General features: G+C 42.5%; 1 protein-coding gene across 1 annotated transcript in view; it reads left to right on the top strand.

Moving 5' to 3' along the window:
• The window catches only part of LOC143288805 (zinc finger SWIM domain-containing protein 8-like), a 41,900-nt gene extending 20,786 nt beyond the window's left edge, over positions 1-21,114 (top strand). The window contains exons 11-27 of the mRNA XM_076597443.1: positions 254-398; positions 3,408-3,583; positions 4,234-4,420; positions 5,054-5,232; positions 5,787-6,295; positions 6,868-6,971; positions 8,012-8,201; positions 9,533-9,619; positions 10,552-10,835; positions 12,237-12,427; positions 13,025-13,297; positions 14,075-14,332; positions 14,687-14,914; positions 16,556-16,688; positions 17,972-18,184; positions 19,779-19,956; positions 20,875-21,114. Coding sequence (XP_076453558.1) covers positions 254-398; positions 3,408-3,583; positions 4,234-4,420; positions 5,054-5,232; positions 5,787-6,295; positions 6,868-6,971; positions 8,012-8,201; positions 9,533-9,619; positions 10,552-10,835; positions 12,237-12,427; positions 13,025-13,297; positions 14,075-14,332; positions 14,687-14,914; positions 16,556-16,688; positions 17,972-18,184; positions 19,779-19,956; positions 20,875-21,091 — 3,552 coding nt within the window. The 3' untranslated portion in view covers positions 21,092-21,114. The remainder of the gene's footprint in view (positions 1-253; positions 399-3,407; positions 3,584-4,233; positions 4,421-5,053; positions 5,233-5,786; positions 6,296-6,867; positions 6,972-8,011; positions 8,202-9,532; positions 9,620-10,551; positions 10,836-12,236; positions 12,428-13,024; positions 13,298-14,074; positions 14,333-14,686; positions 14,915-16,555; positions 16,689-17,971; positions 18,185-19,778; positions 19,957-20,874) is intronic.
• The last annotated feature ends 2,467 nt before the right edge of the window (positions 21,115-23,581 follow it).

The following is a 23,581-nucleotide window of genomic DNA, read 5'->3' as shown; positions in this document are numbered from 1 at the left end:
AACAGGCAACTATTGGTAGTTTTGAAGCAGCTCCACATGCAGTTACTCCTTTTACAATTACAGCTTTCTTCCAAGTCAAAGTTGGGGAAAAAAAAACAAAAAAAAACCCAAAACACAACAGAATGTTAATTGTAGCTGTTCAGCTTGAAGAAGGATGGTTGACTCTTAACTGTGAAGCTTTGCTTTATGTTGGAAGTTCAACTTGAAGACAGATGTTTAACTCTCAGTTGTGAAGTTTTGCTTTATGTTGCAGATCCTGTTTGCCAGGGCAGAGGCGCTGCATGCCCACGGCCACACCAAGGAGGCCTGTCACCTGGCCCAGCAGCTGGCTGAGGAGATGCTGCTTCACCCCCCTGACCTCTTCACCAACACTGCCACCGGGGCCTCCACCCCCAAGTGTCAGTACACAGGACCATTGTCTCGTCAGTCTCCAGAAAGTAAGTCTATGTAATAATGTCTGTCTATGTAATAACCCCTGTCTTTGTGTATGCATGTGGAGGAGGGTGTTGGGGGGTATGCTGTGATGTTGGCATTTTCTCAGCAACCCACGAATGGTGGAGAAAGTGAAGCAGACAGGATTAGAAAGCAAAGTGGACAGGATTTTTGATACTGCTCAGTGTTCTGCTCTGTGTTTCAAATTATTTTTGCCTTTTTTCTCTTGTTCAAGACACAGGCTGCATACTTCCCTTGTTGTGGACCTTTCAGCTGCCTTTGATGCAATCAATCCCAGAAAATTTGTTTATTCACTTCCAGAAGTTTTTTTTTGGAATTGAAACTTGTTTTGCTCTATCTTTCAGAAGGGAAAAACTGTCATAGATGGAATCAAACATTCTAAAACACCTAAAGTTGTATTTTTATGTTTCTAAAGGATGTGTTTTAGGGTCAGTATTTTTCATACTTCAACCCCTCAGACACATCTCATTGATTCACTCTGTCTCTCATTAAAATATGCAGATGATAGCTTAACTAGCTTAACTATTCCAACTCACCTTCAAACAGCAGCCATCTTTTTCAGTCGCTTCAAGTTCTAGACAGTGTCTCAGAAGTTAAATTATGGATGTCAGACAACTGAAACTGATGATAAGACAGAAGCGTTGCAGTTGTCCTCTCTGGAGACTCTTCTCTGCTCCCTGTCTTCTTGAAAATGCCATGCAGCTTGAAAACACAGCCATCTCATGCTCTGGTTGTGTGTGTGATCCTGGCTTTTACTTCAGTCAGAATTTTTCGGTGCATCAGTCAATAACAAAAACATGCCTGACTGCATGGCTTGAACTCCGACGCATCAGCCCCATTCACTTATAACTCATACTAAAAGCAAACAAGACATTAGTTTGTGCATGTATTTTGTCCAGACTAGACTGTTCAATGTCTGTCTTGCTGGCTGTCGACTGAAACTCCTCAAACTTCTCATCAAACTATTCTAAATTTTGCAATTCAACTAGATTTTTAGGCACATAAGTCTCGACATTTCACACCTCTTTTTGTTGTTGTTGTTGTAAGATTTACACTGGATTTCCTGTTGAACAGAGAATAGAGTACAAGATCTCTCGTTCCGGCATTCATTTCATTTCTAGAACTGCACCTCAATATATTTCTGACCTTTTCATTTAAACAAGTAATGTAATTTCCAGCCTGTAAGGCGCAACTTTTTTACTCAGATCTGACTCATGCATCTTATCGGCTGTATGCACCCTATCAGTGTCAAAAAACATAGTTCAGACCTCCACCTCTCAAAACAAAATCCAATATTTGACAATACAGCTGATCAAAATGAAAGCACTTGATCAAACTAAATAGCAACATGTACAGGCTTCAGTCTTACCGCTTTTTCATTCAACATTGTTGATATTTAGCTTACCAAGTTTACCATTGTACCAAATTGAAACCAAATCACGTATGACACCAAAATGTAAAGTGGGCGTGGTCTTGATTCACCTTTAGGACGAAAAAAAAAGAGAGCAGCATCGGAGTTGCGGATACATTTATGGTGTGAAAATAGTCATTTTGAAAGTGAACTAATTGCCTGCCATTAGTTTTGAAAATGTGAAGCAAGAATGCTGTAAGGACGAAGCAGAGCCAGTAGACTTGATTCTGTCCTTCTGATCTAACAATTAAATGCACTTGGGAATGACGACAGTGCAGGTTTGATTGAATGCTTCTGAATGGTTGAAACTGAACAAGCTGACGCCTGATGATGGAAAAAACAAAACAATAACAGAGCAGACAAAGAGAGTAAGAGAAGAGAGTCTTGAAGCAAATGAAAACAACTTGAATTCTGATCCAGTTTCCAAAATTGACATCACCACTCAGTAAACAATATCTAGGGTCGATCTGCTCCAGTAATGTGGTGGACTTTCACTTTCAAGGATTTTCAAATTATCGGATATGCGTGCCCATTATGTATTCTAAGTAACTTTTTTCTTTAAATTCATGGGATGCACCTTATGCACTCTATCACCTTACTGAATGCATGTCTTTATAAGGCCTTTCCACGTTTCTTTTTCTTTTCGGCTGTATGTCAGTGTCTAAAAACTTCATTCAGAACTCCACCTCTCAGAACAAACTCAGTATTTGACAACACAGCTGATCAGAATAAAGGCACATGATCAAACTGAATAGCATCATTTACAAACTGTATGGGTGAAAGTGTGTGTGTGTTTGCACCTTTTGTGTGACTGTCATAGTTACTCCATCATATGCAGGGTCTGTACAGAGGCATGGAAGTCTGGAAAAGTCTTGGAAAAAAATGAGAGAACCATTTCTGGGACTGGAAAAGTCTTGGTAAAGTATGTTTTGACCTTCAGGGTCTGGAAAAGTCTTAGAATTTTGATTAAACCTTTGGCTAGTACCATTCATCAAAGAGCTTAATGTAAAAAGAAAATTGAAAAAACATAAAGTGATGAAAATCAAATTTAACATCCATACTGGGATACCTACTAGTCTCTTTCATCAACATTGTAGCAGACAATTTTTTTGTTGGTTTTGGCTTTGTGTGGCATGGAACATTTTCTGTTTGCTCTAGAAAAGGCCTGGAAAATGTATAACATTTTGTTGATTGTTGGCATGGAGACACTGCATCCAGTTGGATGAAGGTGTGCTGAATGGTCAGGTAAAATATGTCTTGGAAAAAAAAATTATTTCAGTTGAAAAATATTTTATGTCATTGACCATGCATTATTTTCATATACCGGTAGTTTTTAGAGTGTATCACCATTTAGTTAGGACGGTGTGTGCATCTGTGCATTTGGGGAGCATTTTGTCCTGATTGGTGAATTAGTCATACATTTTAATTATGTGAACATTTGCCCTGTTTAGTGAATTATAGTCATACCTTGAGGCTTTTAATTATGTGAACATTTCCCCTGTTCATTGAATTATAGGGCATACCTTTTTAATTATGTGAACAGCAAAGAAGAAAAAGGCGTTGAACAGCATCAGTCTCCTGGCCAGCTCTACACTGGCGAAGGCCTCGTTCCTCTGCAGTGTGCTGTCGGAGGACACAGAGTGTCACTACCTGGCCTTCAAAATGGGCATGTTTGGCATGGAACTAGCCAGACCTCCTGCGTCTTGCAAAGCCCTTGAGGTCAGATTAAAAAAAAATTTATTTCAGTAATTCAAATTTGTGCATTGCAGTGCATGTTCATTGTTATTTTGTACTGTGGAAGAAAGCTTTATTTTTCTGCCAGGTAATAAACAGTGAAATGTCTTTTCTTGATTTGGATTTTATTGTATTTCTCTTTTTTTTGTGTGTGGGCAAAACAGCTCATGGTTAAAGATTTGATTTCGATGTTGTCCTAAAGTAAAGGTAGTCATGAAGTAAATCAATCTTTTTTGTGTTCACATTGTCCTGAGAAAAAGGTTGTCCCAAGTGATACTGTCCTAAGATAAAGGTAGTCCTGAAGCAAAGCTGATTTTTGTGTTCACATTATTCTAGAATATAAAAGTAGTCCTGGAGAGAGGCTGATGTTTATGTTCACAGTGTCCTAAAATAAAGATAATCCTGGAGTAGCTGTTTTTTTTATTATCACATTGTTTTAAAATAAAGGTAGTCCTGAAGCAAAACTTTTTTTTTTGTTTTGTTGGGGGTTTTTTTTGGGGGGGAGGGGGGGTTTCTAGTTTTTTTGTTTTTTTCATTTGTATCTTTTTTGCATTGTCTGAAAATAAAGGTAGTCCTGAAGTAAAGCTAAACACTGTCCCTTGATTTTTTTTTTTAATTCCCATCTCTGTTTTCAGGTGAAGCTGGCTTACCAAGAGTCAGAGCTGCTACAGCTGCTGAAGAAGATCCCGCTGGGTCGTCAGATGATGGATGAGCTTCAGTCCCGAGCTGAGCAGCTACGGGACGGAACGTTGAAGTCCCGGGGAGATGCTCTCCTGCCTTTGACTCTAGCCACCTTCATCTTTGAGGCTCTGTGTTTGCCTTGTGAGTGTCTCCAATGTGGTCATACTAGAGAGAGAAATGTGAAACACTTTATTCTGATTTTGCTGGGGGATAATTATGTTTCAATTAAAAAAAATGAATCTTGTGATAGGGCAACTATTTACAGTAATAACAATTGTTTTTTTTTGTAAACATTCATGTAGCTTTTATAATGTAACTTGTAAGTTGTAACCATTTATATCAGAGAGATATGTAATAAGGTAATTGTGATTTACACAGACTCTGAGTTTCTCAGAAGTCATGATCATTCACTTTATTAATGAGTGGAGATGTGATGGAAGACGAAATGGTAATATTATGTGTCTCCTTTCTGTTTTATTTTCATTTTGAAACGTGGAAGTTTTGTTTTTCTCTTCTTTAAAACAGAAACTTTAAGTAGTTGATAACATTATTATCAGTTAGTGAAACATAACAACACTGCTCTGCTCCTTATGGCAACAGTCATGTAGTGCTTGTGTCCTGTTTGGTGTTGTTGATTTTGTTTGTTTTATTTTCAAGTTACTGTTAAAACAAAGAATAGTCTCATACTTTTGCAGGACTAGCAGGTGGCAGACAACATTGTGAATGACATGGACAGAAAGCTATGTTGAAATTTGTTATTGTTTTTTTTTCCAGTGCACACAGCAGCGGATGAAAAGCTTGGCTTCGAAGCAGCTGTGACTGCCCTTGGCCTGAAGGCCAACATCTCTGAGGCTGAACATCCGCTGCTGTGCGAAAGTCTTCGGCGTCAGAGAGGGGAACTGGCTATTGCCATGCTTGTCCACTACAAGGAAGACATTGTCAAACTTAGCAAGGTAAGAAATGGCAAAGAGTTTGTAAAGGAAAGCTTTGCAGAATCAGCCTGTTAATGAAATAAAGATAGGTGAGAAGAGGAGATTCAGATTGATGAAACTACAGATAGTTGAGTGTAGAACTATTAGTTTTGAGCCAGTTTTGATAGGATATAGATAACCATAATATTTCTTGAAAATGGTGAGTGTAAGAGAAAATGCAAAAAACGAAAGAATGCCAGCAGCTTAATAATTTCTGGTAAAGTTAAACATTTTGGAGGGAAGATTTTAGTGTGGTGAAAATATTGAAAAATGTAAGTGCTAAAGAGGATGCTGCATATGTAAACACAAGGCTATGCACTAAGTGAAGCTACTAGCTGCAAGTACTGTTGGTTTCTCCACTATACAGAGTAGTATTTCACACAGAACAGGAATTAGACCTCTGCAGGAGTTTGCACCAGTGAGTCCCTGTAAGTATGTGTAAATTAAGGTTAACTTTTGGGGTGGAAAAAAAATCCTAACTCCTTAGCAAAGAGTTCACACTACGATTTGATGGGGCGGATGGTTGGTGTCGTCAGATCATGGACAAGCTGCTGGACAAGGAGGTGAACAGCCAGTACAAAGCCCCCAGCCTTGTCACCTACCTCAACTCGCGCTCATCTACCTTCTCCTCCTCCGCCTCCTCCTCCGCCGCCTCCTCCTCCTCCTGCATCCCGTTCACAGCCTCCGCGGCCCACCACCCTCTCCCTGGCAGCCCCCACGCAGCCCCTCCGAGTTCCGTCCACACAGACAGTCCATCCTGCAGTACCCCTGTGCCATCTTCCTCCCGCACTTACTCGGCCTCCCAGCCCCACTCCATCGCCGCCTCTCACCGCCACGGGGACCGTGGGATGGGGGCGGGCCCTGGCGTGGCCGGCAGAGACTGCTCCGCTGCGGCAGAGGCAGCAGACACGGAGTCCAGCAACGACGTCACCCCCACGCAGTCGTTGCCCTCCAGCAACAGCGGCAGCACGAGTGGTCTCTTGACGGGTGGGAACGGTAACGGTGGTGCCAGGCCCAAGACCACCTATTGTCTCAGGTATAACAGGTGAGTGGGAAATTTTTTTCATTTGCATGTGCCTAGTTTGTTTTGTTTTGTTTTTTATTTTTTTGGATTCAGTGTGAGTGTTCTTGTATTTTTTTGTGTGTGTTTTATGTCTGTCTGACATATTATTGTTAAGCTCTTGGAGAAGTTTGGAAGCACTTATTAATATATTTTTTGTACAATTATTATTATTATCCTTATCATAAAAGATAACTATTTTTGCCTGATCAGTTTTGAGATTGTTGTCAGGTTTCAAGTGCGAATGATGCGTTTAGGTTTGGAGTTTATTGTGATGTTTGTGCTCAGTTTTTACTGTTGTGTAAGCATTAGATTCTTTTATTTTGGACACTTTATGTGTTTTGCATCCACAAAATTATGATCAGGTCTGCAGGGCTCAGTATGTTTTGTGTATGTTTGTATGCATGTGTGTGTGTGCATGTGTATGTCAAGGAATTTGTGGGTATGAATGATTGCATACATTTGAGTAGTTTGTAAATGATTTGTCTGTCTGTGTTTAGCATAGTGTGAATGTAACTGTTGGTTAATGTTTTTTCCTGTGCATGTGCCTTGTACAGCGGTAAAGACACAGACAGTTCAGCCCTGGAAGAGGAGGGAGATGACCTCAAGGCCCTGGAAGCCAAGATCCGATGTCTGGGAATGAAGAAGAAACCATCACAAGGTACACCACTTATGTTCCAATCAATTTTCAAGTTGAGAAAATTAGGAATTAAGACACTGCAGCAGCGATTCTCTGTTGAAAATATGTATTTAACAACACATACTTAACTGTGACCCACTAGTGCAGACTCCGGCAGGGGTCTGACATTCCTGTCCTGTGCAAACTACTATCCGCCTATGCGGAGAAAACGAATGTACTAAATTAATCCGGACTCCAGATAGCCTGTGGAATGTCAGGTAATGCCACTTGTGTAATCAAAATACAAGATTTAACCCTCGGTTCCCAGACAGAAAAATTCCAATTAATTTCTAAATCCTGTGTGAAGGGAAGTAACTCTGCACTGAACTCACACATACCAAACAAACAACAACAACAAAAAATCATATAAATTAAGGCTGTATTTATTTTGTTGCAGAAGACAGCTCATGGTATGCAGAAAATATCATAGTTTTATATACAAGTATTTTGGGAACATTTTGTTTGTGAAGAATAGTTTTTAAAGAAAACGGCACGTTCATGAAAAAGTTTCAAGCTCTGTGTTCGTTGAAGATAATGAAAACTGAAACTCACTGAGTGATCTGTTGTGTGTGTGTGTGCACTTGTTTTTTCTTTCTCTAAATACTCAGCTGCAAATAAAGATGCCTCATTGTAACAGTTGCCCATGCTTTAAGGCATGTCTAATCAATCATTCTCAGCCACTTTTGTCCAAAAGAATCATCAGCTTCAAATTTCATGGCTCAGAAACTTCTTAACTGATCCACATGCTTTAAACTTCAAAATGGGGGCGTGGAAGGAAGTAACAAATGTACTTCCGCTTTCGGTGCATTATGGGATAGCTAAAAGTGAAAGTAAAGGTGAATGAACACTGTTCAGCGGGCTATACTAGGTGGTTCAGGGATTGAACAGGGCACTTCTGGTGGGCCATATTGGGCGATTCAGGGGGGCAGAGGGTTAAAGGAGCTGCTGAAATTATATTGGATTCACATGTTTTTCTACATTCCATCACTGGCCTGGTTTGTCCTTTCCTCATCTCTATGCAGGCATGGCCAGCATTGACAGCAGTGCTCCGGAGACGACCTCCAGTGACAATTCACCGACCTTGGTGCGACGCAACTTTGGCAAGCACCAGGGGCCGGGGTCAGATAGCGGCAGCAGTGGGGAGAGTGATTCCCTTGGCTCCTCCAGCTCTGGGGACAAGATGGCTCGCACCGCCCACAGGGATGTGGAGAGGTGAGGAGGAGGCATTTTGTTCAATGTCCCATCACATATGCTGGTGATTGTAGACATTTTGTTAGATATTGATTTTTACACTTGCGTGTTATCATTTAGAAGAGGAGGGGGAGGGATTTGAATGGTGAGTTGGAGTAAACCTAGTAGATGGAGGGTGGAATTTGAAATGAATATTTACGTACAGTTACAGAAAATTACTTAAATCGACTTCATAAAAGAGAAATCATAATCTGACTAGTGAAACAACTGATAATGAATGCCAAAGTCAAAAACATAATGTTCCCAGTCAGTTGTGGTGAAACACTTTTGTGCAGTTAAGGCTTCATCAGATTACAGTATGAAATTATATGCTTAATTGTCACATTACTGAAGTTTTGCACTTGACTTTAAGGCAATATGTAGTGTGTAATGAATTAGATTATCGTCTTGAAAATTAAACTTAGAATGGTCTGCGAGTCAGACCAGAGTCTGAGAAAGTTCACTAAGTGGAGAGGTGAGGGGACAGGGGGAGAAGAGGTTTTGATTGATTGGTTGGGTGGTGGTTTGTTGGGGTTTTTTGGTGTATGTTTGTGTGTGCGTGCGTGTGTTTGGGGGTGGGGGGGGGGCATTTGTGTTTGTGAGAGTGTTCTTGTGTGCTTTATGTCAGACTGAAGTGTTATTATTGTAAAGCATTGGGAATGGTTTGAAAGTGCTCTGTAGATATGCTATTATTGTTATTATAGTGTGTGTGTGTGGTCGTGCATGTGTGTTTTCCATGTTAGAAATCTGAATTCTTCAAAGTCCAGTAATATTTTACGTGCAAGATGTATCTCAGAAACTATTTACTGTTCTCTATCATTACTAAATTGTATCATTTCAGCCCCTTCTCCCCTCTCACCCCAACCTCCCCCACACCCCCACCCCCCAAGCTTCCCTCCTATTTTTCACTCCCATAGGTCTGGGATGGTATTTGAGAACAGGAAACTGACAGGATTACAAATGTGTTGGGTCATTTTGGATTATATGCTGTGCCTTGTGAAGAGCTAAACAGGAGAACCCACACCCAACTACTATGACGTCATAGACCTGCCAACCCTTCCGTTCTTGGTGGAATTTAATACACCTGGTTGGTTGCACTTGATTCTACTCTTTCTATTGCCAGAAAAAAAACAACCAACCCTGCTCTTGCAGCAGAATACATCAAAACAATGAAACGTAGCATTTGGGAAAGTGTGTGCATGTTCCTGTGTGCTTTTGCTAATTTAAGTATGTTGAATTTTAAGGTATGGTATGGCTTGCCTCTGCGTGCGCATGTTGTGTGTGTGTGTGTGTGTGTGTTTGTGTGTGTGCAGCCCATTAACTCCCTACATGGCCAGAATGTTGCCCCAGCAGCTGTTGGCTGACAACAGAATGTCCTCTACTGGCATCAAGGGACTGAGGTAAATACTGGAGATAAACATGCATATATTATTGTATGGCATGACTTCCGCTGTGATCAAATGTCAAATATCAAGGTCTTGCATTGCAAGGAAAATATGCTCCAGGGTTCATGGAATGAAAACAGTTTACAAGGCTTTCCAGTATTTTAGGAATGCTTTTGTTTTTTTAAATGAAAAAGCAGAAAGACAGACTGTTTAACATTTGGAGCTTCTATTTGAAAATGACCCATGAAGACTCAGACAGCAAGAGAATTATTGAGAACAGAGCATGTAGTATTCGGTCACAATCACAGGGATTCAGTGTCAATATCCATGATATTGATACGAATATATGTCATATGATAGGTACAGATGAATAGTGCTTAACAATTTCTGAAGTTTGCTTTATACTTTTAAAGCAAAATCTACATACTTTTGATTTTAAAGCAAAAGAAACAAACAAAAAAAGAAAGAAAAAAAAAATCACCACCCCACAGATTTGTGACATTGACATGTTCTTCCTTATCATAATTGATATCTTTATTTTCATTTTCTTCTTTTTTTTCGGAATCAGTGTTAATATTCAACCCGAAAGAAGGTTTTTAAGACACACATATACAACAACACACTCACAAAAAGTAAACAAACAATAAACAAAACAACAGAACAAGAAATGAGTGACCGCATTACTGACAGCAGTTAGAAACAAATTTTTCAAACGTGCTTACAATATTGTCTTCCAGTTTGAGCTGACTTGATTTCATCTCTCTTGAAAGGCATTTTTGTTTATGAAACCTGTGATTTCTTTCCTTTATTTCTTTTCTTTTTCATGCAGAAAAGAGAAGTGGAAATGAAAGAGAAGTGGAAATAAAAAAACAAAAAACAAACAAACAAAAAAAACAAAAACAAAAAACCACAAACATCATTATTTTTCCTGTTAACGCCCGCTTCAGGTACAAGGGCAAGACGAGGATCATGCCCACGGTACCCAACCAGCCCAGTGAAGCCTCGGCCCACTTCATGTTTGAGTTGGCCAAGACGGTGCTGCTGAAGGCCGGGGGCAGCAGCGCCACCTCCCTCTTCACCCAGCCCTCCTCCTCCACCCCCCACTCCGGCCCCCACCGCCACCTCCACCTGTGCGCGTTTCAGATTGGCCTGTATGCCCTGGGGCTCAGCAACTGCGTGTCTCCCAACTGGTTGTCAAGGACCTACTCTTCTCACGTCTCTTGGATTGCTGGTGAGCTTGGGGAAATTTTTATAAAAGCATTGTAAATCATTAGTGGCGTGTTCACCTCAGTTACTGTGAACCAGCCTTAACAACAGTTGAGTGCACTGTCGAAGCCATACTTTATAACACAAAACACACAAACATCATCAAAAACACACTCAGTCCCTTTGAAAACGCTGGCGAACAATACAGAGGCTAAGGCCAACAAGCTAAAAGCTCCCAGTGAGAATATCCAGTGAAAATACAATTCGTCGGGAGAGTGAAACTGAATTTGTCCACTACAGTACGGAAAAGTCCATGCTTGGCCCAGGGTCAAGGAGGCAACTTGCTGCTACACTTAAATCAGTACTGAACCAGTACTCAGGGTGCAAAGTATTAAAAATGAAGGACTGATGATGGGAAGCACTAAGCAGCATTGGCTTGAGGAGGCTTGGCTTAAAGCCTGAACCGGACTATAAATGGCGGGCGATTTGAATCAAGCCAGTTTCTCACCAGAGTCTGACACTGTGACGTCGGTGAAGGTTTATTCAAAATAAAAGCCTAATAAAGCTACGGTTTGGCTTCATTTATGGCAGAGAGTGAGATTTGCCTAGCAGCTTCCAATCTAGACCTGAATTGACTTTGGAAAGTACAAAATGTGTCAGCTACACGTAATACAAAATTTGAATGCAGAGAAAAGGGGCGGAGCTAGAACCGAAACCTTGCTCTCGGGAGTTAAGACTTTAAGCGCGTTGGGTTGCGCTGCTGGTCAGGCATCTGCTTGGCAGATGTGGTGTAGCGTATATGGATTTGTCCAAACACAGTGACGCCTCCTTGAGCTACTGAAACTGAAACTGAGGAGGTGTGTCCTTGTAAGAGCGAATATTACTATGATATATTGGCTGTTTAATGTTTTACATTCCAAGTCTTGTTTTAATCTGTTGTAGATTGTCTTTGCTCAATGGAGCATAATTACACTTCTTTCTGAAGTGATGGACATTTGTCTATTGCCATTGCATGTGGTTTTAATGTGTGTAAACTCTAGCACTGACAAAAAGTAACTGCAAAAACTCCCTTGAGATTGATCACTTTGTTTTGGGTTTAAAAACAACAATCAGTTCGCATCATCAGGTATATGAGACAGTTACATTTCATGTCTGTTGTACGCCACATGATGAGTCAGTACAAAATGCTTTCTGTACAAAAGCTGTATTTACCTGTTCTTCAAAGCGCACAAAATGAACTGAACATACTGAATTGTGGTAAAACCTTGTAAACCTCTTTTGTGAGTTTTGATTAGGGGTCTGAGGTACTCATGACTGATTGATTTTAATTAAATATGCTGCATATCAGCTGTAATATGGACAGCAGTGTAAACCAAAGCTGAATGAAATTAGTGAACATCAACACAATTTCTCACTTGGATGACAGGTCAAGCCATGGAGATAGGAAGTGCAGCGATTCGCATCATCATTGACACTTGGGAGGGTCACCTCACGCCGCCAGAGGTGGCATCCCTGGCTGACAGGGCGTCCAGGGGTCGCGACCCGACCATGGTGCGCGTAGCTGCGGAGCTGGCTCTCTCCTGTCTACCGCACGCACATGCCTTGAATCCTTCAGAGGTACGTGGGAAGTGAAGAGTGTGAACATGCGTTCATGCTTTTCTCTTCTTGCGTGTGTGCACATACTTTGCTGCGACAAAACGTAAGATTTATGTTTTTATTTTTTAAAAAGCTTCCAAGACTTTTAGGATTGGAGTAAGTGGTTTAACTTTTTGGGAAAAAAAAATAATGTGTATGAATTAAATTTAGGATAGCCGCTGTTTGCTATTGGAGATGCACTCCCACATATGCTTGTGCCCACAAATGCACGCACACTGAGACACGCACAAGTGTTGCTATACAATACATGGATTTATGTATAGTGTGCTTGTGTATTTTGTTTACAAGCGCATGTGAATGTGTGTGTGCGTGCACTTGAGGGCATTGGATGAAATTAGCTTAGTTCACTTTTAATGAATCCTATTGTTACAGTAGTGCATATTTTGCTAATGTCTATCCTCCATGCACCAAGAGGGGTCAAAGGATTAAATTTTCTTTATTCTAGTATACAATGTTGTATACATGTGTGTGTGCAATGTGCATGTGTATACAGACTCGTGCACACACACATCGCTTGCAGTCATCATGGATACATACAACCACAGCTGTACTTGACAGGTCCAAAGAGCACTGTACCAGTGCCGGGAGCAGAGCTGGGACATGCTGGAGCGAGCGTGCCTGGCAGTGGAGCAAGCTGCGGAGGGGGGCGGGGTCTTCCCGGAGGTCCTCTTTGAAGTGGCCCGTCATTGGTACGAGATGGCCGAGGAGGCGGGACCAGCCAACCCTGCTGGAGACGTACAGGTTGGGAACAACTCTCAGTCCGCGTCGACGTCTCAGCGACGTGAGACAGACAGCCCCGTCGTGGCTGGAGCAGCCATGCCTCTGCCACAGGTCAGTTTTTATGCATGTTTGGGACAGAGGGGGATGGGGATCTACAGAAGTGCATTTTAACATACCACAACACATGGGGGGGGGATATATATGTATACACCAATACAGTACTACTAACTGCAGATGGGAACAATCACACATGCATGCAAGCATGCACACGAAAAGGCACAAAGTATGTCCTGCATACGCACACACACATGCACACTCGCACACTCACAGAGCACACACATGCTTGCACATGCGTATGCTTACAGTAAACATCCACCACCCACCCTCACTACCTGATGATTTCAATGAGATGGGGTGGGGGTGGTGGCTGACAGACAGCTATGCTTTGTCACATCCAAAGGCCAGTTTGAACAGGTGGGTTTTCACATTTATTTTGAAGGAGGACAGCAGTGGTAAGTGACTGAGATCCAAAGGAAGAGAATTCCAGACAGAAGGTGCTTGATACTGAAAGGCCGTATGGCCAGTTGTCTTTGAAGACGTTTTGAGAACTCATTAAGGAGCTTTTCTCCAGAAGTCATAGAGAACAGGAAGGGGTACAAGTATTAAGGACAGAAGACAAATAAGATGAGAGAGATGTTTCATAGTGGCAATAAGCCAGTATGCCAGTTTTGTTCTGAATTCTATAATGGGTGGGTAAATAGCCAATGAAGTTGACGTAAGAGTGGGCTTTCGTGATCTTTTTGTTTTTTCAGCTTTGTGAAAATGAAGTAGATTACAGTAGTTCAAGTGTGTGTGTATGTGTGTGTGTGTGTGTGTGCCTGGCAACAGGTCAGCAACGGAGTGGTGGTGGAGCGGTCCAGCCCCGTGTCCCTGGCCACCGTCCACTACTCTCAACCCCCTGCCGTTGCTGTGGCAGCGGGCATGGTCAGCCAGGCACCGCCCACCTCCAGCCCCCAGCTCCTGTCCCACAGCTCCACAGGTCTGACCCAGGCTGTGGTCCTGCCCTACCCCCTGCCCCAAGCCACGCCCCATGGGGCAGGCCAACTGCCTGCCTCCGCCTACATCCCTGCCGCTGCCTATAACTATGTGAGTGCATGGTGGGGATGGGAACAGCTGCTTGAAATATGTGTGAGTTTGTGTGCATGTGTATATGTGTGATTGTTTTAAACAGTGTGTGTGATGTTGTCCAAGTGTGTATGTGTCATTGTACAAGTGCCTTTTGAGCCGAATACTGTCAGTGAGTTTTGTAGATAGTATGGCGATTAGTTTGGACACTTCAGGATTGCTTTCTGCACTGCCATCTTTTATGATTACATGAGCACCTGTCGACATTTCAGGATTGCATTCCACACACTAACCGTCCTTTAAACTGTGATTGAGCAGCTATCGAGCTCGTATAAACTGCAAGCGTGTGGTTTCTCTGTATTGTTGGATGTGCAGGTGGCAGCAGGAACGTTCCACCAGCACACCTACTCCCACCAGCACCTGCCCATGCACTCCCACAGCCTGCACCCGGCCTACGTCACCTCCTATGCCCCCGCCCCCTACCCGCCCACGGCCACCTTCCCCACCACCCCCATGCAGGGGCTGCCGGGGGGCCAGCTGTACCACACCTCTCCCCCTCACCTGCGACAGCTGGCCTCCAGTGTGCCCCCCACTGCCGTGCAGGTTCTTTCTTTCATTTCACATCTTTTCACGTGTTGTGTGTGTGTGTATGTATATCAACAATCAACAAAGTATTTTGTTCTGAAAATTTCTTTTTAATTTGCATCAGTTTGGGAGAACACTAAAAAAAAAAAAAAATCCTTTTACACTGGAAAAAAGATACGGGTTTTAGGTGATCTGTTTAGCATATACACAGTAAACCCCCCCACCCCCTTTTTTTGTGTGTGTGTGTGTGTGTGTGCTAATCTTTGTCTTGAAAGCATTTAGTCCTGTGCGAAATAAGAGAGGTTACCAGCGTCTAATAGTGCGATGGAAAATCCTACATTGTTTTTTGATATGTACATTCAGATGTAAACTCTCGTTTCCTTTGGGTCATGCAGATGTATAATACAGTTGTAAACTCCCGTTTCCTTTGGGTCATGCAGATGTATAATACAGTTGTAAACTCCCATTTCCTCTGAGCTGCGCAGGTGTATAATTCAGTTGTAAACTCCCGTTTCCTTTGGGCCATGCAGGTGTATAATACAGTTGTAAACTCCCGTTTCCTTTGGGCTATGCAGGTGTTTAAATACAGTTGTTAACTCCCTTTTCCTTTGGGCTGTGCAGGTGTATAATACAGTTGTAAACTCCCGTTTCCTTTGGGCCATGCAGGTGTATAATACAGTTGTTAACTCCCTTTTCCTTTGGGCTGCGCAGGTGTATAATTCAGTTGTAAACTCCTGTTTCCTTTGGGCTGCGCAGGTGTATCATACAGTTGTTAACTCCCTTTTCCTTTGGGCTATGCAGGTGTTTAAATACAGTTGTTAACTCCCTTTTCCTTTGGGCTGTGCAGGTGTATAATACAGTTGTTAACTCTTATTTCCTTTGGGCCATGCAGGTGTATAATACAGTTGTAAACTCCCGTTTCCTTTGGGCTATGCAGGTGTTTAAATACAGTTGTTAACTCCCTTTTCCTTTGGGCTGTGCAGGTGTATAATACAGTTGTAAACTCCCGTTTCCTTTGGGCCATGCAGGTGTATAATACAGTTGTTAACTCCCTTTTCCTTTGGGCTGCGCAGGTGTATAATTCAGTTGTAAACTCCCGTTTCCTTTGGGCCATGCAGGTGTATAATACAGTTGTTAACTCCCTTTTCCTTTGGGCTATGCAGGTGTTTAAATACAGTTGTTAACTCCCTTTTCCTTAGGGCTGTGCAGGTGTATAATACAGTTGTTAACTCTTATTTCCTTTGGGCCATGCAGGTGTATAATACAGTTGTTAACTCCCTTTTCCTTTGGGCTATGCAGGTGTATAATACAGTTGTTAACTCCCTTTTCCTTTGGGCCTTGCAGGTGTATAATAGTTATAAACTCCCATTTCCTTTGGGCCGTGCAGGTGTATAATACAGTTGTAAACTCCCTTTTCCTTTGGGCCGTGCAGGTGTATAATACAGTTGTTAACTCCCTTTTCCTTTGGGCCTTGCAGGTGTATAATACAGTTGTAAACTCCCATTACCTTTGGGACATGCAGGTGTATAATACAGTTGTAAACTCCCATTTCTCTTTGGGTTGTGCAGCTGTATAATACAGTTGTAAACTCCCATTTTCCTCTGGGTTGTGCAGGTGTATAATACAGTTGTAAACTCCCGTTTCCTTTGGGCCTTGCAGGTGTATCCTGCCACCTGCCAGGTGACTACCCACACCTTGCCCACCACGGCAGCCACAGGGGCAGTGGCCCACATCCACGCCCTGCACACGGTGGACACCTGTGTGGCACCGGCCACCAACACTGTCAACTCAGGTGTGGCTGACAGGGCGATGATGATGATGATGTTGCGCTTCTTGACTCGTGGTGTGTTGTGAGGGGGAAAGTGATCCTTTGTGATGGTGGCCTTGTTTTGAGCTGGTGATTTGTGCATGTGTGTTTGCACACGCACACAAAGTGAGTCTTTGTGATAACCTTGTTTGGGTTGTCTGTGTGTCTTGTTTCTGTGTGTGTGTGTCCATTCATGGTGAACGTCAGTTTTTGATATCCATTCATATTTTTGGTGTGTGATTGTATAAGCACATTTCTCACATTCTCATTGTCATTCCCACATTAAATCAGTATCAGATGCTTCATACTTTTAATGAATTTCATAAAAGTTCTGAAGACAACTGAGGTAGAGTTAATTTCAAAACAAATACAGTTGAGGCAAACTGGCCACAAAATGTCACCAAAACAAAAACACTAAAGTATTGAACTCACATAGAAAGCATGATATTTATGAATTGTTAGTTTTGTGTTTTAGTGCTGGCTTGATAACAGATTAGATGTTATATATGGGGGCCGGGGGATGGCGGTGAAATAGTTTTAGATCTGTCAACTTGTAATTGGCCATGAAACTATATCTGGTGAGTGACATGTATTGGTACCTTAGGTCAGTCTTACATAATGTCAGCAGTCCAATGCTTTTCAGTTGGTCCATGCTTTTAGATCTGTCAAGGAACAGGTGTACAGCTTTGGTCCAACACCTGATTCCCATTCTTTTTCTAGGTGTTGTTTCTTTCTTCCTGTCTTTTTCTTTTTCAATTCACCAGTTTCAGTTTCAAGGAGGTGTCAGAGTGTGTGGACAGATCCATATACACTACATGCTGGAGTAAAAAAAGAAAGGTGAAGATGCCTGACTTTCGTACGACCCAGTGCGCTGATAGGCCTTCGGTTCACCATCCATTTACAGTGTTCCAGGATGTCCACCCCCCCTTCTTCCCCCCCGGCACTTTTCAGTTCCTGAAAGAAATCAGTGTTTTTCACTTTGATTTGAACTTTACTTGGGCTGAGACAGGTATGGATGATTTGGTCTTTTCATGCTGTTTTTATTAATTTTAACTTGATTTGAATTTTATAGTGAAGTTATCAATGAGTTTTTTTTGTCAAACTTTTAACATTGTTTTTCTTCTTTTTTTTGTCAAATTTTTTTGAGAAATGAGAGGTATTCAGACCTGAGATGGCCACTTTTTGGTGGGGCTGGGCAATCGGCAGCATGATTAGATTTGATCCACCGACAGTGCAGAGTCGGTACCATGTGATGATGTGTGTGGCAGGCCAAGTGGTGAACGTGGCGGTGCCTCCCCTGCAGCCCACAGGCCACAGCCCCGCCCAGTTCAAGTACCTGACAGCAGCCTTCAGGGTGGGCATGCTGGCCATGGAGACACTGGCACGCCGCGTCCACGACGACCGCCCCCAGACCAAGTATGCCCGCAACCCGCCCTACGGCGAGGACGTCAAGTGGCTTCTGGCCATTGCCATCAAACTGGGTAGGTGGATGGGTTTGTAGTGAGGGGTGGATGGGTGGGGTGTGTGTCTTGCCTGGTGATACCTTGCGTGTGTGGGTTTGTTAGGGTGGGTGGGTGTGGGGGTGTCTTGTGGCATCCAGCATGCGTGGGTTTGTTAGGGTAGGTGGGTAGTAGTGTGTGCATCTTGCTTGGTGACACACTGTGTGAGTGGGTTTGTTAGGGGTGGGTGAGTGGGGTGTGTGTCTTGCCTGGTGACACCCTGTGTGAGTGGGTTTGTTAGGGGTGGGTGAGTGGGGTGTGTGTCTTGCCTGGTGACACCCTGTGTGAGTGGGTTTGTTAGGGGTGGGTGAGTGGGGTGTGTGTCTTGCCTGGTGATATCCTGTGTGAGTGGGTTAGGGGTGGGTGGGCGGGGTGTGTGTCTTGCCTGGTGATAACCTTGTGTAAGTGGGTTTGTTAGGGGTGGGAGGGTGGGGTGTGTGTCTTGCCTGGTGACACCCTGTGTGAGTGGGTTTGTAAGAGTGGGTGTGTGTGGGGGGTGTGTGTCTTGCCTGAACACACCCTGCGTGAATGGGTTTGTTATGGCGGTTGGGAAGGTGGGGTGTGTCTTGCCTGGTGACACCCTGTGTGCATGGGTTTGTTAGGGTGGATGGGATGTATGGTTTACCGGCAGCCTGGTGGCATCCTGACTTTGTTTTAAGCAAGTTGTCATTCACATATTTTAAACTAATATGATACACATATTAAACATTATATTTGTACACATGCAAAGCAGAGTAACAAGAAGCTAACAGCTTGATTGTGCTCAAGCATGTGATAAACTGTTTTTCACATGGTTTAGTTTGATGGCTGGTGAACGTTACACAAAAGCAACACTGCTGAAGTGAATGTTTTCCAGTTGCATGTAAATGACAGCTTGGTTTGGTGAGGTTGCATCATTCTCCAGTTTCAGTAGATGTTGGGAACATTAACAACAACTGACATTCATGTGTGGGTACTGTTTCCTGGTCATGTCACTGACAAAGAAAGCAGAAAAATAAATGGAAATATCTTCTGGACCTGTAGATTTTTAAAAAATGTGTTTACTGACCCTTCATGTGATCTCTGTCACATGTGTATGACATTCTGTGAGATGCGTATTGTTTTTACTAATATGTACTATTGTGTCAGGGTATCCAGGGATGGTGCTGTCTTTGTTACCTCTTCAGGTTTGTATTTGTACTTGTATTTCTTTTGTATCACAACAGATTTCTCTGTGTGAAATTCGGGCTGCTCTCCCAAGGGAGAGCGCGTCGCTACACTACAGCGCCACCCATTTTTTTGTATTTTTTCCTGTGTGCAATTTTATTTGTTTTTCCTATCGAAAAAGGTTTGTGTGACTTTGTATTGCAGTCTTCTTCAGATGTATTTTGACATACACCACATGGTATTCAGTGGAACAGATTGATGTATTTTTTCATTTTTTTCTGTTTTTAACACACCAGTCAGTTCAGTATTGTGCTGATCTTTTTCACCCATTGCAGACAAATGGCGATTCAGAAAACCAGCTTGCTGATACTAACAGGGAAACATGACAAGTGTCAGATCTTTCAGTTGGTGTTTGGTTGGGTTTTTGCAGGGACGGCCTTTTTGCAGCAGTTCTGTGCCAGCGCAGTCAACGCCGTGGTCAGTCCTTTCATCCTTTACGACCTGGCTATGGAGGCGGCCAACTTCCTGTCGCGCAACAACCCTGTGCACCTGTCCAGTCAGCTGCGCTCCAACATCCTCAACCCCCTCTATCAGAAGTGTCTGCAGATGTAAGTGGGCTGTACTACTACTACAACTTCTCAACTCTCTAAACTTTCTTTCATTTTTACTTTCTTTTTTTTTTTCTTTTCTTTTTTTCACTGTTACCAAGCTGGCTGTGTTTTAAGTTGGTTTGTCATGAGCAGGATTGTGCAAAAAATTGTGAACAGATTTTCCTATCCTTTTGTAATGTGTGTATGTGCTCCAGATTGTGGGACATAGAGTTTTCTATATTTTAATGATGATCAATGATAACTGGGTGATTAAGATGTTGTTACGAGGGTCCATTTTGGTTTAAGACTACTTGGCAGGGCTGTACTCAAATGATATATCCTGGCATCAACCAGGCTGAGATTAAGACACCTGCAGTGTTGGTCAGGAAATATGAGCAGCACAGTCGCATCCGTAAAGTGGATGACCCACAACAGTATGGCCCCATAGCACATTCAGTTGGCCATGGGGCAATCAACAACAACAACCCACCTATGATGGGGCTGGAACCCACATCCTCCCAGTCTGTAACGCTAACCACTTCGCCACATGGCTGGTTTTTATTCTAACTTAACCAAACAGGTTATGTTTTCATTCAAGGAAGAGACAGATGCATCAGTTGAAGCAGATGGTCAGCCCTGGGACATGCATCAGAAAACATCAGAGAAATTCCATGATAGTTTGTATAATTACCTAGACCTTGAGCGAAAAGAAAGCATCTTAAGATTTGAAAAAAAAAAAAAAAAAATCTCCACCTGTCATTGTGGTTGCTCATCAGTCCAGGTTTGTTAACATAGTCATTGCTAGACCTGTGTTTTGCTAGGAAATTGTGTTTTATTTTTGTGTTTTTTTAGGAATTAATGTTTGCCAAGTTTTAGACTTAAATTTGCATTGGTGATTGCAAAACAAAAACAAAAAAAATTCCGGTTTGATTCCAGGTTCATTCAGTGTGCTCACCAACGCATCCATCACATCAGCAATGCAGACTACGACGAGTTTGTCAGCATCGTGTGCACAGCGCGCAATGCTTTCTACCTGGCACCGGGGGGTATCGTGCAGTTCAATGAACTTCTGCAGAGCCTGCGTCGCTCCAAGTCATGCCGCAAGGAGCTGTGGCAGCGCATCGTCAGCGGTCTGGCCACGGGCACAGTATGACAACTTGGGTACCTAGAGGAGTGTCTGATGCCTGGCACAGTTCTGATTGTGTTGTGACGACTGCTGTCTGTAGCAGTAGGTCTGGGGCCTCCAGAGTGCTCTCTCTGCACCCATGTTGTTGTCCTGGGCATTGGGAGAGGGGTGGGGAGTGGGGGGGAATCATCTATTGACAGAATATTACCTGCACCTGTTTTTTGTTTTGTAGTCTTATGGTATCGAGGGACAGAAAAGGGATACAGATTTTACTTGTTGACCGTGTTGTTGTATGTATGTGTGTAGTCCATAGGAGCTGGATGGGAGGGGGTTGACGTTTCGATTGTGTCTTGACTTCTCTCTCAGCACAGGTTTGAACGTTCGTTGTGGATTGTGGGTGTGTAGTTGTTTTTTTTCTGTCATGGCTCTACTCCTGTGAAACTTGCTTGGTATTTATTGACCTGTCTGAAGCAACCTGCAGCAGCCTGATAGAATATGAAGGCAATTGTATTATCCTGTGCACAGCGGGTTTTTTTTTTGTGTGTGTTTTTTTTTTGTTTTTTTTTGTTTTTTGCCTGTGCACAATGCTTTTGGGGTTGTTGTCATATGTGTACAGTAAAGTTTGTATCAAAACTGAAATTACCTAGTAGATAGCAAAAATGGAAGAAAAAAAAGAGACGAAGAAGTAAAGAAATGACTGTATAGACTGGCAGACTGGTATTTGCAGGTATTGACTGAAAACTGAAACTGTAAGTACCTGAAGGTTATTCACTGTGGCTGTGGAGTTTTCACTAACATGCCAGTTGTTGGTGAAGTTTTACAATATCAAACATCTGGATATTCACCACTATGATAAAAAAAAAAAAGAGAGAGAGAGAGAGAGAGAGATTCAGAAAATTGAAAATCATGTTAGTGCCTGGAGGCTATTCCTCTTTTCACAGAGTCATTGGGTTTTTTATATCCTCATTGATAGTAAATCTAAGTCTGTTCAAGTTTTTCACCAGTCTATATTTTGGAGACTTGGTTGGTGATTAGATTGGCTGCAATACGTCATCGACAAACAGTGTGTAAGCCTGTTCTCATTTTGATGTGGACACCCTTCAGCCTTTTGCAAATAAAGTGGTCATTGAAGATGACCAGCATTGGCAGAATATTTTATCAATTGTTAACACAAAGTTGTGACTCCCCCCCATATATTTATCATTTCCATTGTATTCTGGCTAGCTGCCCAGTTTGTCATCTGTTATCATGTGTGAAAGTTATCTGTTGTCTTATTGTCTGATGTGAAAAAAAAAGAAGATTTGATTATCCATTCTCTGGTTCTAATGTGCAAGTGATGCAGTAGTGGAAGAGGAAAAGATGAGCAGTGCATTTTACATGAATTGACTTGGTGTGGTAGCACAGAAGAGTATCGCATATGACCTGAGCATATTATACATTTGATGTTGTTACGGTGGAAACTGTTTGTTTGGGGCATGACGCCGATTCGTCCTATTTCTTGGTCTCCAGGATTTCCTTGTAGCCCATCCTGTCTTTGCTTCACTCCTTGCAATTATCTCTTTCTCTTGCACTACAGATGGTATCATTGGTCATCTCATGTTCAAAGAAGAGATTAATACTGGTATCCTCTTTGCAACTTGACATAGTGTTGATAGTTTTACTTTCACTGCCTCTGAGACCTTTTGGTATGGAAAAACAGTTTGCAGGGATGTATCAGTGTCAAGCACGTTACTTTTTTGGGTTATGTCTTAAATCCAGCGAGTAGTGTACAGTGTTTAATTGGATGCAGCGTAATAATAGCTCACTGCGAACAAGAAAAAATCAATCAACATGAGACAGCTGAAGATTTTGAATAGAATGAGCTTGATGATCGATCATATGCCTTGTGAAACAGGCAAACAGTTCATTGCCCATCGATTTCATTCAATGTACCAGCTGTTGGGTTTCTGGGCTCCATGCTTTCTAAAGCCCATGTGCATTTCTCTGTTTTAGGACAGACTAATGCTGCTGCAACCCAGTGTTGAAAAACGGTCAGTGGGATGGGGAGATAGTGGGTGGGAGCATGAAATGGGAAGGGTGGGTTTAAAACAGTCAGTGGGATGGAGAGATAGTGGGTAGGAGCGTGAAATAGGAAGGGTGGGTGTGATCAGGGAAGTGAGGAACCGATGGGGTGGGGGTGGGGGTAAATACTGTTAAATACTGTTTTAGCTAATGTCTTCTTCTGCAGCAGAGTAGTTGATGATGTGGTTTGTGAACAGGATATGCAGCCTGGTGACTCGGGGTCTGAGTCAGAACATAATGTTTTGAGGTTTGTTTTTTTGTTGGTTTATTTTTCATCTCTCTTGTATTTTGATAAGGATTATGAACACTTGGCTTCTGAGCTTGAATTGGCAGCAGTTAAATTAATTCCCTGTGGTAGGAATCCTGCCTCTTTTCTGTCTTTGCTGTCCACCTCCAGTGATGGGGTTTAGTTATCAACTAATTGGAATATGGGCCTAATTCCAATTTTTCATGTTA

The sequence above is a fragment of the Babylonia areolata genome, chromosome 1, assembly GCF_041734735.1.
Source record: "Babylonia areolata isolate BAREFJ2019XMU chromosome 1, ASM4173473v1, whole genome shotgun sequence".
Taxonomy (NCBI): Eukaryota; Metazoa; Mollusca; class Gastropoda; order Neogastropoda; family Buccinidae; genus Babylonia; species Babylonia areolata.
This window is presented reverse-complemented; position numbering and strand designations above follow the sequence as displayed.